This window comes from Saccopteryx bilineata, chromosome 4 (genome assembly GCF_036850765.1).
Source record: "Saccopteryx bilineata isolate mSacBil1 chromosome 4, mSacBil1_pri_phased_curated, whole genome shotgun sequence".
In the NCBI taxonomy this organism is placed as follows: Eukaryota; Metazoa; Chordata; class Mammalia; order Chiroptera; family Emballonuridae; genus Saccopteryx; species Saccopteryx bilineata.
In genome coordinates this window covers 287,775,798-287,791,919 of record NC_089493.1, presented here as the reverse complement: position 1 = coordinate 287,791,919, position 16,122 = coordinate 287,775,798, and the positions used below count along the sequence as shown (strand labels likewise).

Here is a 16,122-nt window from a genome sequence, read left to right as displayed (position 1 = left end):
GGTAGGAGCATAGATTATTAAAGTGTTGCAAACATCTTAAAAATCATCTTTCCTGGGCCTGACCTGTGGTGGCGCAGTGGATAAAGTGTCGACCTGGAAATGCTGAAGTCGCCAGTTTGAAACCCTGAGCTTGCCTGGTCAAGGCACATATGGGAGTTGATGCTTCCAGCTCCTCCCCTCCTTCTCTCCCTCTATCTGTCTCTCCTCTCTAAAATGAATAAATAAAATTTTTTAAAAAATTGTCTTTTCTGGCCTGACCTGTGGTGGTGCAGTGGATAAAGCGTCAACCTGGAATGCTGAGGTTGCCAGTTCAAAATCCTGGCCTTGCTCGGTCAAGGCACATATGGGAGTTGAAGCTTCCTGCTCCTCCCCCCCTCCTCTCTCTCTCTCTCTCTCTCTCTCCCCTCTCTAAAATGAATAAATAAAAATATTTTTTTTTAAATCGTCTTTTCCTATAAGCCCTCACAGACTTCACCCCTTCCTTCTAACCCCTTTCTACCAGAAAACTCTGATCCTGGCTGACTGGTCTTTCTCTTCACTCCACCTCTTTCTTTTTTTTTAAATTATTTATTTATTTATTCATTTTAGAAAGGAGAAAGAGAGGGGGAGAGAGAGAGAGGAGAGAGAGAGAAGGGGGGGGAGCAGGAAGCATCAACTCCCATATGTGCCTTGACCAGGCAAGCCCAGGGTTTCGAACTGGCGACCTCAGCATTTCCAGGTCGACGCTTTATCCACTGCGCCACCACAGGTCGGGCCTCCACCTCTTTCTTATTCAATTTTTTCTTTCAAGAACCAATCCTCTGTTCCTGCCTGCCTGTCCCTGTCTATCCCTCTCTCTGTCTCTGTAAAAACAAAACAAACAAACAAAAAAGAAAAAAGAAAGAAAAGAAACCAATGTCAGCTCTTTCTCCATCCCAATATATGAATTATTATTATTATTATTATTATTATTTTGTACAGCAGTGTCTAAGTTGCTGGTATTCAATGCAGAATTTTAGAATAGAGCTTCTCTGATTGTTTCCACAGGAACGATGTTATAATTGGGGCGATAAATTCTAGACCAATGGCTGTACACCAACCCTTCATTCAGTTATTCAGTCATTACATTGTAGTGGTTAAAGCCTGTTATTGAATCTGATGACAGCCTCAAGTTGACTCTCAAATCTTCTCAGAGAGAGGAATAGATAGGGACAGAAAGACAGGAAGGGAGAGAGATGAGAAACATTCTTTGTTGCAGTTCCTTGGTTGTTTCATTCATTGATTTCTCATATGTGCCTGATGGGGGGGCTACAGCAGAGCAAGTGATCCCTTGCTTGAGTTAGCGACTTTGGGCTCAAGCTGGTGAGCCTTGCTCAAACCCAATGAGGCCGTGCTCAAGCTGGTGACCTCGGGGTCTTGAACTAGGGTACTCCTGCGTCCCAGCCCGATGCTCTATCCATTGCGCCACCGCGTGGTCAGGCTGAATCTCAAATCTTAATGTCTTACTTAACCATTCTGTGCCTTAGTTTTCTTGTGTAAAGTGGGGATCATACAGTACTCACTTCATAGGATATTGTGTAGATTTGATGCATCAAACAGAAAATACTTAGAAAAGTGCTTGGCACTTTGCAAGGGCCCAGTTTCCAGTTTTGGAAAGATTATGAATAAAGCCTTCCATAATCATTTGTGTATAGGTTCTTGAGTAAAAATAAAGTTTTACATTTGAAAATAAAAGTTTTCCTTTTTCTTAGGTAAAAACAGGAATGGGCTTGTTGGATGATATGGAAGTATATGTTTAGCTTATAAAAAAATTAGCCATTCTAGTATTAGCAAACGTTGGATTTTCTCACTTACACTTAAAAGTAGAGCCAAAATTAACAGCTTTAAACATAGTGCTTTATGCCAATACCATGCCCTGCTTTGCTTTTTTCAGTCCCTGAGTTATCTAGTAGCTATGAAGTAGTATTTTGTTGTGGTTTAAATGTGCATTTCCCTAATTACTGATGATGTTTATCATCTTTGCATAGTCATATTTGCCAGTCATATATCCCTTTTGATTAAGCATCTTCATTTTTCTTTTTATCCAAAGAGAAAATTGGCTTGTTCTCTTACTTTGAATTTGAGAGCTTTATTTATCTGGATACAGTTCCATCGTCAGATAGCAATTGGCAAATAATTTTCTCCCAGTCAGTGGCTTGTGTATTTTTTTATTCTATTAAGTCTTTTTCTTTTCATAGTTTTGCTATTTTTATTTATTCATTCATTCATTTTAGAGAGAAAAGATAGAGAGAAAGGGGGAGGAGCAGGAAGCATCAACTCCCATATGTGCCTTGACCAGACAAGTGCAGGGTTTCGAACCGGCAACCTCAGTGTTCCAGGTTGATGCTTTATCCACTGCGCAACCACAGGTCAGACAATTCTATTAAGTCTTTAGCAGATAAAAAGTTTTTAATTGTGATAAGGTCCTATTTATTTATTTATTTATTTAGTGAGAGGAGGGGAGATAGACAGAATCCTGAATGCACCCTGACTGGGATCCACCTGGCAACCCCTGTCTGGGCTGATGCTCAGACCAACTGAGCTATCCTCAGCACTGGGGGGCCGACACTTGAACCAATCAAGCCACTGGCTGCGAGAGGAGAGAGAGAGAAGGGGGAGAGGGAGAAGAGAAGTAGAAAAGCAGATGGTTGCTTCTCATGTGTGTCCTGACCGGGGATCGAATCCACGACATCTACATGCCTGGCTGACACTACATCCACTGAGCCAACCGGCGAGGGCCTGATAAAGGCCAATTTATACGTTTTTCTTTTATGCCTTTGATGGCATAGCTAAGAAGTCTTTTCTTAGTCTAGTGGTTGGCACACTCATTAGTCAACAGAGCCAAATATCAACAGTACAACGATTGAAATTTCTTTTGAGAGCCAAATTTTTTTAATTTAAACTATATAGGTAGGTACATTCCTTATCAAGGTAGCGCCCGCACGTGGAATTTTGTGGAAGAGCCACACTCAAGGGGCCAAAGAGACGTATGTGGCTCTTGAGTCACGGTTTGCTGACCACTGTCTTAGTCCAAGGTCACAGAGATATTCTATGTTTTTATTTCCTAGAAGGTTGTTTTTTTTTTTGTATTTTTCTGAAGCTGGAAACGGGGAGAGACAGTCAGACAGACTCCCGCATGCGCCCGACCGGGATCCACCCGGCACGCCCACCAGGGGCACTGCTCTGCCCACCAGGGAGCGATGCTCTGCCCCTCTGTGGTGTCGCCCTGCTGCGACCAGAGCCACTCTAGCGCCTGGGGCAGAGGCCAAGGAGCCATCCCCAGCGCCTGGGCCATCTTTGCTCCAATGGAGCCTCGGCTGTGGGAGGGGAAGAGAGAGACAGGAGGAAGGACGGGGGGGGGGGGGGTAGAGAACAAATGGGCGCTTCTCCTATGTGCCCTGGCCGGGAATCGAACCCGGGACTTCTGCACGCCAGGCCGACGCTCTACCGCTGAGCCAACCGGCCAGGGCCTTTCCTAGAAGTTTTATAGTTTTATTTATTTATTTATTTATTTATTTAATTCAGTGAAAGGAAGGGAGGCAGAGACAAACTGCTGCATGTGCCCCAATCAGGATCCACCTGGCAAGCCCACTAGGTGGCGATGCTCTTCCCAGCTGGGGCATTGCTCCATTGCTCAGCAACTGAGCTCTTCTTTATGCCTGACGTGGAGGCCATGGAGCCATCCTCAGTGCCCAGGGCCAACTTGCTCAAACCATTTGAGCCATGGCTGCAGGAGAGGAAGAGAGAAAGAGAGAGAGAAAAGAGGAAGGGGCAGAGAAGCAGATGGCCGCTTCTACTGAGTTCCCTGACTAGGAATCAAACCTGGGACTTCTACTCGCCAGGCTGATGCTCTACCACTGAGCCAGCCAGTCAGGACCTTGACAGGTGCTTCTGATGTAACCGAGGTATGAGAACCATTGACCCAAGGCCCGTGTGCTCCAGACCATCACCCTATCCAGCCTGTGAGTGTGGACAGATGTGGCTCTGCACCCACTTCTGTTATGAGGATCTCCTCTGAGACATGCCCCATCAAGTAACCTTTCTCCAGTGGGGTTACTCTGGCCCCCTCTAAAAGCACTCTCAGCTCCTCATTTGTAGGTCATTGTCTCCCTCCCTTCTCATCCAAGATCCAGGAAAGTGGTGTCTACTGTCCCTGCCCACATTTCCTACCTCCCATCACCACTCACCCAAAATTATAGCAGTATCACATCCCTTGCTACCACACCCACTGGTTTCTCCCTGGTTTTTCTATGTAACTTCTCTGTGGCATTTACAATTTCCCTTGCAACCTTCTGATGAAAGCCCTCCTGTGGCCTCTCCCCACTTTGTCTGGTTCTCTATTCCTCCACAACCCTTCTCTGCCTCTTCTGAAGGCTCCTCTTCCTTTCTCTTAAACGGTGCGATCTTTCGAGTTCCCAACCTACTTCACATTTCCTTACCCTTTCCTCCGCCCCCTGACACCCAAGAATTCTTTTTTCCATTCACCCCAGGGCCTTCAATTGCCATGTTATTCCAAGCAGGAACATCCTTGTGCTCCCCACAGTCTAGACTTTCTAATGAGTTCTCTTATCCTCCTGAAGCCCCATGGGAAGTGGGTTCTTCACACACCCTCTGAGAGTGTGTCTTACCCCACTGGGTCCTAGGCGCTCTTACTGCTAGGAGAGTGGGTGGGGGCTAGGGAAGGTGTGGCTGCAGCATAGCCAAGAGGAGAACATGTTTCCTGAAAAATAAGAAAACTTCACCTCTGCACAAAGGAGAGCAATAAGGATATAAAGAACAAGACAGAGGACAACTGAGGAACTTTGAGTGACCAGGGTGCTATTCTTTACTCAGTGCCGCAGTATTACAGGGAAGTTAGAGCAGTGAATGACAACTGACTAGCTCATTCCAGTTTATTAGGGCTTGCAAGGTGCTCCCAAAATCTAACACTGACTGTACATCTGCCTGGGAGAAATAGGCAACAAGTAACAGTGCAGGGGAGGAGGGCAAAAAAGTAACATAGCAGGAGAGGAGGCAACAAAGTAACAAATTGGCAAATAGTAACCAACAGAAGCAAAGGTGTGAGGAAAGATGAGAAGTCTGAGGAGTCCTCCAGATTCCTACATTACGTGGGACATCTGGGGGTGCAGACCCCACACATGTTCAGCTTTATCCACTTGACTTCCTGTGCACATCACCCCAACCCCCTCTTAGACCCCCAATTTATAGCCCCTTGTCATTTTAGGACCACTGAGACTCTCATATTCCTTGTGATCATCCATCACCTCACTTCTCCATCTTCTGCTCCAGACTGGCATGGAACCTGGGCACCACGGGGTTCAGGGAGCAGGAGGGATGAGGGAACAGAGGGGATATGACAGCTGATTGAGGCTTTGGGAGGGTGGGGGATCTGAGCCGTGACCAAGATTCCAGACTTCTCCAGGCAAAGCTACTCTGTTCTCCATTGAACCCAAAAGGATTGCATTTATTTCCTTGTTAGAATGTCTCATAAAAGAGATAGGATGTGAATTGGTTTCTGATAGACTATGTGAGCACCCACTGATACTTCTGAATGAACAGAACGCTCAGCTGTGGCTGGCAGTAGTAACCAGTAAACAGGTGTGCACTTTCCTTTTAGGAAGGGCTCTCAAGTGACAGTGGAAAGATACTGGGGATAGACTTGGAAAGATATTTGGTCAAAGTGAGAGGGTTTGGGCTTGCCCTGGGCAGGAATGGAGTAAGGGTCCAGGGTGAGCCTCGTTCTTGGGGAAGAAGAGGTCAAATGTGCTGACTGAGTGGATGATTTCGAGCCCAGACCTCCAATTCAACTTTCTGCATTACAATCTGTGCAATCAGCGGGTGTCCTCACCTAAAGCACAAACAGGAAGAAGCAGGGCGTGAGGCCTCGGGGTGAGGGCCAGGGGTCAGGGGCCGCCTGGGCGCCGGCTCGTCCGCGTCCACAGGTAGACGACTCCGTCCTGGCCCCAGGTGCGCACTGCCGTACGCAAGACTCCGTATCCAGAGGCGCAGCCGGAACGCCCCGACCTTCCCAGACAACCCACTGCGCGCCGTGGGTTCGGGTGGCCAGGACCTCTGACGCCGAGTCTGCAGCGAGACACAAGCACCGAACAGCCCGTGAACACGCGGGCCATTTCGGGTTAACGAAACCACTGCCCGCCAAACACGGCCGCGTCCCTTCGGGACCCCCGCCTGGAGTAGCGTACCGGGGCGACTCCGCCAATCGACGGCCGACGTTCGAATTCGCGTCCTGGCGTGGCCAATCGAGGCCGCCAAGTGGAGCGGGGACCGAGGGCGGAGCCTGTAGGCCAGCGGCGCGCGCCCCCCCGGGCCGCCCAATGGGAGCACTGGGCGCGTTTGAAAACTAGGGCGGGCGGCGGGGCGGGTTTGCGCGTGCGTGGGGCGGTCCGCGCAGGGCTGACCCGCGGCTGAAGCGGCTTAGGCAGAGGCAGTGGCGACGGCGGCTGAAGTGGCCGTGCAGGTGGCGATGGGGAGCGGCGGTGGTGAGCGCGGGGCCCGGGGCGCGGACAGCGGTGGGCGGGCGGCCCGAGATTGCTCACACGGGCTCGAGCCCTTCGGCCTGGGGTCCCGGCTGCACCTGCCCTGCGCGCGGTTTAAATGCCAGGCAGCGCCTGGTTCTCATGAAATCCCCGCGCCGGTCCCAGTACCTTGTCGAGGGCTGTGACTGCAGTCGCGGTTTCGGTGATTGTCACTGTGGCAGTTAAGCGTTTTTGTGTCTATCCTACATCAAGGAAATGAGGACACTGTGGTAAAACTCATATAATCAGTGGGCACCGGTCGCCCCGAGTGTAGGTCTGGCTTTCGCAGCACGTTAACTGCTGATGGGAAGACCCAGCGGGGCGGCGGGCGGAGTGCTGCCGGGAGAGCCGCCACCTCTGGTCCCGACAGGAGGGAGGAGCGGGTGGCAAACCAGGTACATTGTAGACAAGGGGCTCCGGCGCGGGAGTTTCTAAATCCTCTGCTTACCGCGAGGAAGATGCTGCTGGAGTTGAAATGAGCCCAACGGGGAGAGAGGATGCTGAGCAGAGCGAAGACCGACCTGGCCTCCAAGATCAGCCTTTGCTTCCTTGTGGGGCTGACCATCATAGTTTGGACTCGAAACCAGACTGTTCAAGTCCACAGATCCTTACTGATCATCATTATTATGCATTTAAGTCGTATGCAAATGGAAGCAGGGATGAGCACCAGTCCCAGGGAGCTTCATTGAGAGACCTCATCATCTTGGGCTGCTTTTTTTCTCTTCCTGGTTGTCATCTGGGGTCTGGATCAGAAGGTTTTCCAATAGCCAAATTATACGACTATCTGCTACTCACCATAAATACTTACTGAATATTTAAATGAATGATGATGTCTTCTGTTATCCTTATAATACTCCTCCTTTATTCTTTGTTGGGGACTAGAAATATGGCTGATTCCTTTTATGGGGCAAATAAAATTTACATCATCTTCAGACATAACTTTTCATTATCAGTACAACTCCTTTTTCAATTTTATTTATTGGGATGTCTGATTCTTTTTTTTCTTAAGTGATCCACTGTAGGTGTGCCAAGTGTTTCTGTTATCCTACAAAGCGAAGAATAAGAAGGAGACCCCGAAACCTAACCATCTTGAGTCTCCCAGAAGATGTAATCTTTCATATCCTAAAATGGCTTTCTGTTGGAGATATCCTTGCTGTTCGATCTGTAAGTTGCTAGATGAAAATAGTGTCCGCCCTAGCCTTGTTGGTCATACCATCAAAGCTTCATGTACTTAAATGTCAGAACAGAACTTTGGCTACAAAAGAGGGCAGAGAAAGGAGGGTTAGATATTGTTAATAGATGCTTGAGGTTGTTCTGATTGTAAGAAAGCTGAAATGAAGCACACTCATTGTGATGTTTAACAGAGAAAGCACTCTTCTTTGGCAGTAAAATTTGCATCTCTTAAGAAATAGGATATCACACTTGAAACTAATATAATACTGCATCTCAACTGTAATTGAAAAATAAATTTTGGTTGGCTCAGCTACAGAGCATCAGCCCTGGTGTGGAAGTCCCGGGTTTGATTTTTGGTCAGGGCACACAGGAAAAGTGACCATCCGCTTCTCCCCCCACCCTCCTTTCCCCTTTCATTTCATCTCTCACACCCATGACTCCTGGGCGCTGAGGATAGCTCCATGGCCTTGCCTCAGGTGCTGAAATAGCTTAGTTGACTAGCAACGGAGCAGTTGTCCCAGATGGGCAGAGCATCACCCTTTAGGGTGCTTACCAGGGGCGCATGCAGGAGTCTGTCTCTCTGCCTCCCTGCCTCCCTGGCTCTCACTTAATAAAAATAAGTAAGTAAATAAATAAAATTTTAAAAAGAAAAATAAATTTTTAGCTCTGGCTGCGTGAATCAGTGAACAAAGCATCGACCTTGCACACTGTTGCAGGTCCAACCCCCAGTCAGGGCACGTCCAAGAAGCAATCAATGGGTACACAACTAAATGGAACAACTAAATGAAACAAGTTGATCCTTCTTTCACTTAAATCAATGGGAAAAAATTTTTTTTGATTTAAAAAATTATTATTTTTGTTTGGAGAGAGAGGCGGAGGAGAGAAAGAGACAGGAACATTGAGCAGCTTCTGTATGTGCCCTGACATGAGAATCGAACCTACAACCCAAAATGGCAACTGCTGTGCTCCAGAAGGACACTCTAACCAACCCAGTTATCTTGCCATGGCTAAAAAAATTTTTAAAGAAATACTATTTAAAAAGGCCTGACTGGTGGTGGTGCAGTGGATAGAGCATCGACCTGGGATGCTTGAGGTCCCAGGGGTTTAAAACCCCAATGTCGCTGACTCGAGCATAGGCTTATCTGGCTTGAACACAGGCTCACCAGCTTGAGCACGGGGTCACTGGCTTGAGTATGAAATCATTGACATGATCCCATTGTCGCTGGCTTGAAGCCCAAGGTCACTGGCTTGGCTGGAGCCCCCCAGTCAAGTCACGTATACGAAGCAATCAATGAACAACTAAGGGGCCGCAACTACAAGTTAATATTTCTCATCTCTCTCCCTTCCTGTCTATCTCCCCCTCCCTCTTCCTCTCTCTCTCTCTCTCTCTCTCTCTTGCTTTAAAAATATATATATCAAAAATACAAGTGTATATATATATATATATATATATATATATATATATATTTCCTTCTAAATGAGACTAGGGGAGATACTGAGACAGACTCCAGCATGCGCCCCTACTGGGATCCACCCAGCACCCCCTTGTGCTCCCCCCCCCCCCCCCGGTCTGGAGCTGATGCTCCAATCAACCAAGCTGTTCTCAATGCTCAGGGCCAATGCTTGGACCAATGGAGCCACTGGCTGCGAGAGGGGAAGAGAGGAGAGAGAATGGGGAGAGAGAGGGGAAGAGAAGCGGATGGTTGTTTCTCATGTGTGCTCTGACTAGCGATGGAACCCAGGATGTCCACACATCGTACTGATGCTCTGTCCACTGAGCCAACTGGCTAGGGCACAAGTACATTATTGAGTACAAGTCCTGTGTAACGTTCAGTACTGAATGGGACTCTGGGAGTTATTTTACAGATAATAGAACTGCAATATCTGTGCAGTTTGAGTGACTTAACTCAGGGCATATAGGAAGTTAGTGGGAAAATAAGAACCTACTTCTCTAACTCTCAAAGCTTCCTCCATTTGGGTTATAATATCCATGGGTGCTGAGTTTCCACTGGCAATGGGAACATAGCGCTCAAGTTGCTAACCTATGATCAAGGCTCCCACCTAGGGCAAAGGTTCCAGGTCCTACGTGAGGCTGCTGTCATGTGTGTCAGTCTTTTCCAAGAGCCCCTGTTGACCTCTATGCTCCAGTCATGCTCCCACTAGCAAGACTCCAGGCAGGGCAACACAAAATAGATTTCTGTCCTAGCTGCTCCTGTTAGACTTGTATCTCCTTATCCTTGCAGGTATATACTCCTACAGAGGTGTCATCTCCTCTTTCTCAGTCTAGGTGCTTATTCTCCCTTCCAGGACCACTGGCCCCACCTTTAGAGCCATAGAGAAACTTGTTTCTGGGCTGTTTTCTCTGTTCAAAGCAACTGTTATTTTGTGACACAGGCTGGGGTCCTTTACTATTGGGGTATGGAAGGGGACAGAAGACCCTATGTCTTTATATTAGCTTCAAGAGCTCCAGAGGCATGGTTTTGGGGGAGGTCCCTTAATCCCCCCACCAACCCTGTTTTTGTTGTTCTGCAGGTGCACTCCCACCTAAAGTACCTGGTGGACAACCATGCCAGCTTATGGGCATGTGCCAGCTTTCAAGAGCTGTGGCCTTCTCCAAGGAACCTAAAGCTCTTTGAAAGGTATCTCTGTACCCTGACAACAGCTTGGTTTTTCTCCCACATTGGGGCCTTTCTGATATTTCAGCCTGTGTCTCCAGTCCTGACCTAGACATGATTTTCTTCCTATAGCCCCTGCCAATGCCTTATACCCACTCCCAAGGAAGCAACTGAGGGCTATCAACCTCGCCCATCGAGTCACATGACTTCCAGCACAGTCATCAGTCATCCACCAGCACAGGCCTGGCTTATTAGTCACAGTGGTGCTTCTGAAGAACCCCCTTGGGGCTGTGACCCATCCCTTATTACTGAGCCCCAGGTCACCTGTGTGTGGAAACTTTAGTCAGCCCTTTTTTCTTTTGGTCAGAATCATGTGGTTTAAACCCTATTGCATTTCATTCACTGGCTGATCCCATTCCCCTGCTCGAGTTGGGACCCAGAGGGGAAACCAGGAACCCCATGTGCTGATGGTTTCAGGCAGGCCTCTTGACACGTAATGAACAAACTATACAATTTACCCTTTTAAAATGTGGAACTTGATAGTTTTTAATATATTCAGAGTTATGTAGCCGTCAATACTGTCTAACTTTAGAATGTTCTAATTACCCCAAAGTGAAACCCCATAGCCATTAGCAGTCACTGCCTATTTTATCTACAATCCCTCAAATCCTAGGCCACTGCTAATCCTCTTCCTGTCTCTGGACTTGCCTGTTATAGACATTTCATATAAGAAATCGACATGTGAGCCTGACCAGGCCAGGCGGTGGTGCAGTGGATAGAGCGTCGGACTGGGATGAGGAAGACCCAGGTTCGAGACCTCGAGGTCGCCAGCTTGAGTGTGGGCTCATCTGGCTTGAGCAAAAAGCTCACCAGCTTGGACCCAAGGTCGCTGGTTCGAGCAAAGGGTTACTCGGTCTGCTGAAGGCTCATGGTCAAGGCACATATGAGAAAGCAATCAATGAACAACTAAGGTGTTGCAACAAAAAACTGATGATTGATGCTTCTCATCTCTCCATTCCTGTCTGTCTGTCCCTATCTATCCCTCTCTCTGACTCTCTGTCTCTGTTAAAAAAAAAGAGAGAGCCCTGGCCGGTTGGCTCAGCGGTAGAGCGTCGGCCTAGCGTGCGGAGGACCCGGGTTCGATTCCTGGCCAGGGCACACAGGAGAAGCGCCCATTTGCTTCTCCACCCCTCCGCCGCGCTTTCCTCTCTGTCTCTCTCTTCCCCTCCCGCAGCCAAGGCTCCATTGGAGCAAAGATGGCCCGGGCGCTGGGGATGGCTCTGTGGCCTCTGCCCCAGGCGCTAGAGTGGCTCTGGTCGCAATATGGTGATGCCCAGGATGGGCAGAGCATCGCCCCCTGGTGGGCAGAGCATCGCCCCTGGTGGGCGTGCCGGGTGGATCCCGGTCGGGCGCATGCGGGAGTCTGTCTGTCTCTCCCTGTTTCCAGCTTCAGAAAAAAAAAAAAAAAAAAAAAAAAATTAAAAAAAAAAAAAAAGAGAGAGAGAAAAGAAATCGACATGTGGTCTTTTGTGACTGCCTTCTTTCACTTTGCATGTTTTTAAAGTTCATCCATGTTGTAAGTTCATCCATGTTGTAGCATGTCACGGATAAATGATAATATGACTACGTTACCTAAAATAATTTTCTATTCAGAAAATAAGTATTGTAGCTTCAGTTGCTGTGATGGAACATTGCCTTTATGGAATAAAACTGTACAATATGTTATGTTCTTATGTTCTAGGGCTGCCGAAAAGGGAAATTTTGAAGCTGCTGTGAAGCTAGGCATTGCCTACCTCTACAATGAAGGCCGTAAGTAGGGCTGGAGCTGGCATTGCCCCACTTGGTGTTGATGTTTTAGAACAAGCAGCAGCCCTTCCAAGTGTCTGTAATTTAGTTGCTCTTCTTGCTATGTCTGCTGGTCTGCCTCACTGTCTCCTCCAGGGAGCTTGAGCCCAGAGGTGCCCTGGTAAGGGACTCATTGAGAACTTTGACTTTGTAGGTTGGAAGAGTCAACTCTTATTTTTTATTTATTTATTTTTAAAGATTTTATTTATTCACTATAGAGAGGGAAGATAGAGAAAGAGAGAGAGAGAAGGGGGGAGGATCAGGAAGCATAAACTCCCATATATGCCTTGACCAGGCAAGCCCAGGGTTTTGAACCGGAAACCTCAGCGTTTCCAGGTTGACACTTTATCCACTCCACCACCACAGGTCAGGCCAAATCAACTCTTATTTTAATAAATCATTTTGGTTGACAAATGAGCAGAGACTCGGAATGGGGGCTACTTAGGCCTCCAGCCTTTCCCTGGTTGCCCACCCTCTGTCCAGTTAACACTGCAACCCATGTGCAGACTCTGGCTCCTGTTTTCAGTAACAGCTCCTCTGTGGAGCTCTGGGGAAGCAGTCAAAGCATGCCTAACTCCATGGGGTATCAATAATGCAGGTAGCCAGGGTTCTAAGCAGGAGGCAAGTACAAACAGGTGAAACCGGCATGATGTCTGAATCTCGTCACCCCCAAGGATCAGGTGCTCCTTAAAGAATTTTGTGCGGCCTTCTCCCAATTCCTGCCTATTTGGTTGACACACCAAGAACTAGCCTGTCCTGGTTCCCAAAACACAAAGACGGGTATAGCATCCATTTTTCTGTTTCTAGAAGATCTGGCATCTTGTTGAGAGGTGACTTATGCACATGGTTGGTTGACACTGTTGTAACTGAAAGAGGCGATGAACATTCCTCTTGTAGGCTCAGGATAGCAGCAGTCCTACCCAACTCTCCCGTCAGATAACAGTTCCCAGACATAATTCACATGACGTACAACTCACCCATCTAAAGTATGCAACCCAGTGGTTTTTAGTATATTCACAGAATTGTGGCTTATTTTGGAAATTCTCACTACCCCCAAAAGAAACTTTTTAGTAGGGCAGTTGCTAGAGGTTCTCAGTAGGAGGGAGGGTAGGCATATGACATTTCCACAGAGAGCACCTTCCCAACCTTTTAAATCCAGGCTGCTGGGAAGACCTGGCAAGGACACATGGTTCACAAAGTAGAGGGAGGAAAGGGAGGAGTCCCCTGTCCCGAAGGGCTCTTCTCTCCTAAAACACCAGCAACTTTGCATCGCAGTGGGCTTAAGGTTTAAGACTTTCACAAAAGACCACGGAAAACATTCCACGTTTGTCCTCATACATCCCTGAGTTACACTGCGTCCACCTCTACAGTGTCTGTGTCTGATGAGGCCCGTGCAGAAGTGAACGGCCTGAAAGCTTCTCGCTACTTCAGTCTTGCCGAGCGACTAAATGTGAATGCTGCACCTTTCATCTGGCTCTTCATCCGCCCTCCATGGTCAGTGTCTGGAAGCTGCTGCAAGGCCGTGGTTCACGAGAGCCTCAGGGCGGAGTGCCAGCTGCAAAGAGTGAGTCCTGGCAAGGGGCGCACATGGGTCAGGCTGCTCTGGCTAGTTCAAGCTTCGAAGGATCCCAAGGGTGAGAAAACCTTAAGGGAGAAGCTGTGGACCATATAAAGTCAGGGATCTGATGGCACTGGAGGCACAGAACATCAAGAATATGGATATAGGAGTGGTTAGAAATGACGCTGCAGGAGGAGGCCTCAGAGCCTGGGGTCAGGGGACTCTGATGAGGGGCTGGACTGCAGGCACATTGACAGCTGGAAAGGCTAGACAGAGGCTCTGTGAAGCAGTCAGTCCTCTGCAAAGAGGGTGAGTCAGGGGCCATGGGACCCACAGACTGGGAGGGTGGCCCTCAGCTATTCTCTCCACTGATGCTTATCCTTCTTTCTTCTCCTTTCTTTAGACTCACAGAGCATCCATACTGCACTGCTTGGGGAGAGTGCTGAGTCTCTTTGAGGTGAGTTGAGTCATCCATCTTCCTCGGACTCTGCGTTGTTTGATATGTGTCTGGCCTGGGTGAGCACGCAGAGTACAGCAGCTTCACGTGTCCATGCTGCTCACCTTTCTGGAAGCACAAACACCAACGATGAGGAAATAAAGTAAAGGCAGCAAAAGGAGGTGTCCAGGGTTCAAAGCCAAAGTGAGTCCTGCCTGTGAGAGGCTATGTGGAACCAGGATCCAGTGCATCCAAGAGTGCACTGGACCAGGGCATATTTGTTTCATGGTTCTGCTGTTGGGGAGCCTCTCCCACTCCTCACTCAGGCTTGTCCACACTTGAGAAAGCTGTAACGGACGTTGTGATTAAGAAAGCCCCTCTGTTGCTAACTCAGGGAAGGTGGTGGCTTGTGGTAACAGGTATGCATTGACAGTAGCAGGGAGGGACACTGAGCGTGAAGGAGGAGGTAGTGGAGCCCTGAGACAGCCCCCAGCACCACCATCTGGGTGGTTCAGTGTGGAGGGCTGGCCCTCCAGGTGGCCCAGGGCCAAGCCAAACACAAACCTGGTCAAAGAGAAAGCAGGGCCTTTGAGGGCAGAACTCATGAATTCACTCTCTACATTGGTTCTCAAATTGTGTATCTTTAGAGAATTCATTTCTATTCTAATTTAGTTAACTCATTTTTATCGAAGAGCAATGCATGTGATTACTTAGAAGTTAGTAGAATGGTTTGGCAGGAAGAGAATAAAAAAAGAATAAATTATGCTTGGACTTATTCCAGGATGAAGAGAAAAAGAAGCAGGCCCGTGACCTCTTTGAAGAGTCTGCTAATCAGGGATGTCTGACCAGCTCGTACCTCCTCTGGGAAAGTGACAGACTGAGCGATGTGAGTGGACCAGGGTCTGGGAAGAGGAGGAATTATGTTGTCCAAAGCAGTCTCCAAACTGGCCCTCAGATGAGGTTGTCACCACAGAAAGGATCCTCATACAGCTAGCTCCTAGGCCCCTTGCTGCTCAGTTGGCCACTCATGGTGCTGCCCCCAAAGGGCCACCGTCATGCAGTGGTTTTCAACCTCTTTACACTTGGGAACTGGTGAAAATAGAATTATTTCGGGGACCACTAAGGCAGAAATCACCCTGAGTTTAAGTGAATTTGACTAAGATCACTGGGTCTATAATCTTCATACAACATTAGGGTGGTTAACTTTTGCGGACTGGCACAAAATTTCTGGCAGGCTGGTCCGCAGACTGGTGGTTGAAAAACACTGATTTGGAGGATAGAGGACTGGAAAGAAGGTGCAGCCAGGGACCCTCTGGGGGTGTTGGGGGAACATTTAAGGACCCCATGGGTCAGTTCTGAGTTTTTCCGTAGATACAAGCATAGTAAGTCATGATGTGACTTTCCTACATTGACAGATGTCCGATCCTGGACGATGCCTCCACAGCTTTCGGAAACTCAGGGACTACGCCGCCAAAGGTTGCTGGGAAGCCCAGGTGAGGCGGGAGCTGGCCTTACACCCCCTGAGCTCTCTTTTAGGAGGCAGTAAAATTGACCCAGGACTGGAACTGTGTCTTAAAAGTTTAGCTCTGGGATTTTTGAGGAGGAGAGCCTGGAAGTTTTCCTTTCCTCTGCCCATTACCACCCTATCATCCCAAAGCCCACTGCCCCTAATCCAATGTGTCCAGTTTCTAAGTGCTTGTGGGCTGCATTGTTGTCCAAATCCATACCAGTCCCTGAAGGTGTCTAGCAGGTGAAGCTTACCTCAGCCACAGAACTTGAGGCTCCTTAGAGCAGGTGGGCATGTGCAGTGCTGCCCTTTCCTCATTTGACCTGCTCACCGGTCACCCACTGTCAGAACCAGAACTTCAGAGATTTATAGTTGGCATTCTTCAACTACTACCTCTTTGTATCTATAAAGTCATAGTTTCGCCCTGGCCGGTT

At 48.3% G+C, this 16,122-nt stretch overlaps 1 protein-coding gene across 1 annotated transcript in view; it reads left to right on the top strand.

Moving 5' to 3' along the window:
* The first annotated feature begins 4,891 nt into the window (after positions 1–4,891).
* Positions 4,892–16,122, top strand: part of CCNF (cyclin F) — a 31,202-nt gene continuing 19,971 nt past the window's right edge. The window contains exons 1-8 of the mRNA XM_066275212.1: positions 4,892–6,518; positions 7,564–7,718; positions 10,260–10,366; positions 12,084–12,151; positions 13,558–13,751; positions 14,149–14,202; positions 14,963–15,067; positions 15,597–15,674. Coding sequence (XP_066131309.1) covers positions 6,503–6,518; positions 7,564–7,718; positions 10,260–10,366; positions 12,084–12,151; positions 13,558–13,751; positions 14,149–14,202; positions 14,963–15,067; positions 15,597–15,674 — 777 coding nt within the window. The 5' untranslated portion in view covers positions 4,892–6,502. The remainder of the gene's footprint in view (positions 6,519–7,563; positions 7,719–10,259; positions 10,367–12,083; positions 12,152–13,557; positions 13,752–14,148; positions 14,203–14,962; positions 15,068–15,596; positions 15,675–16,122) is intronic.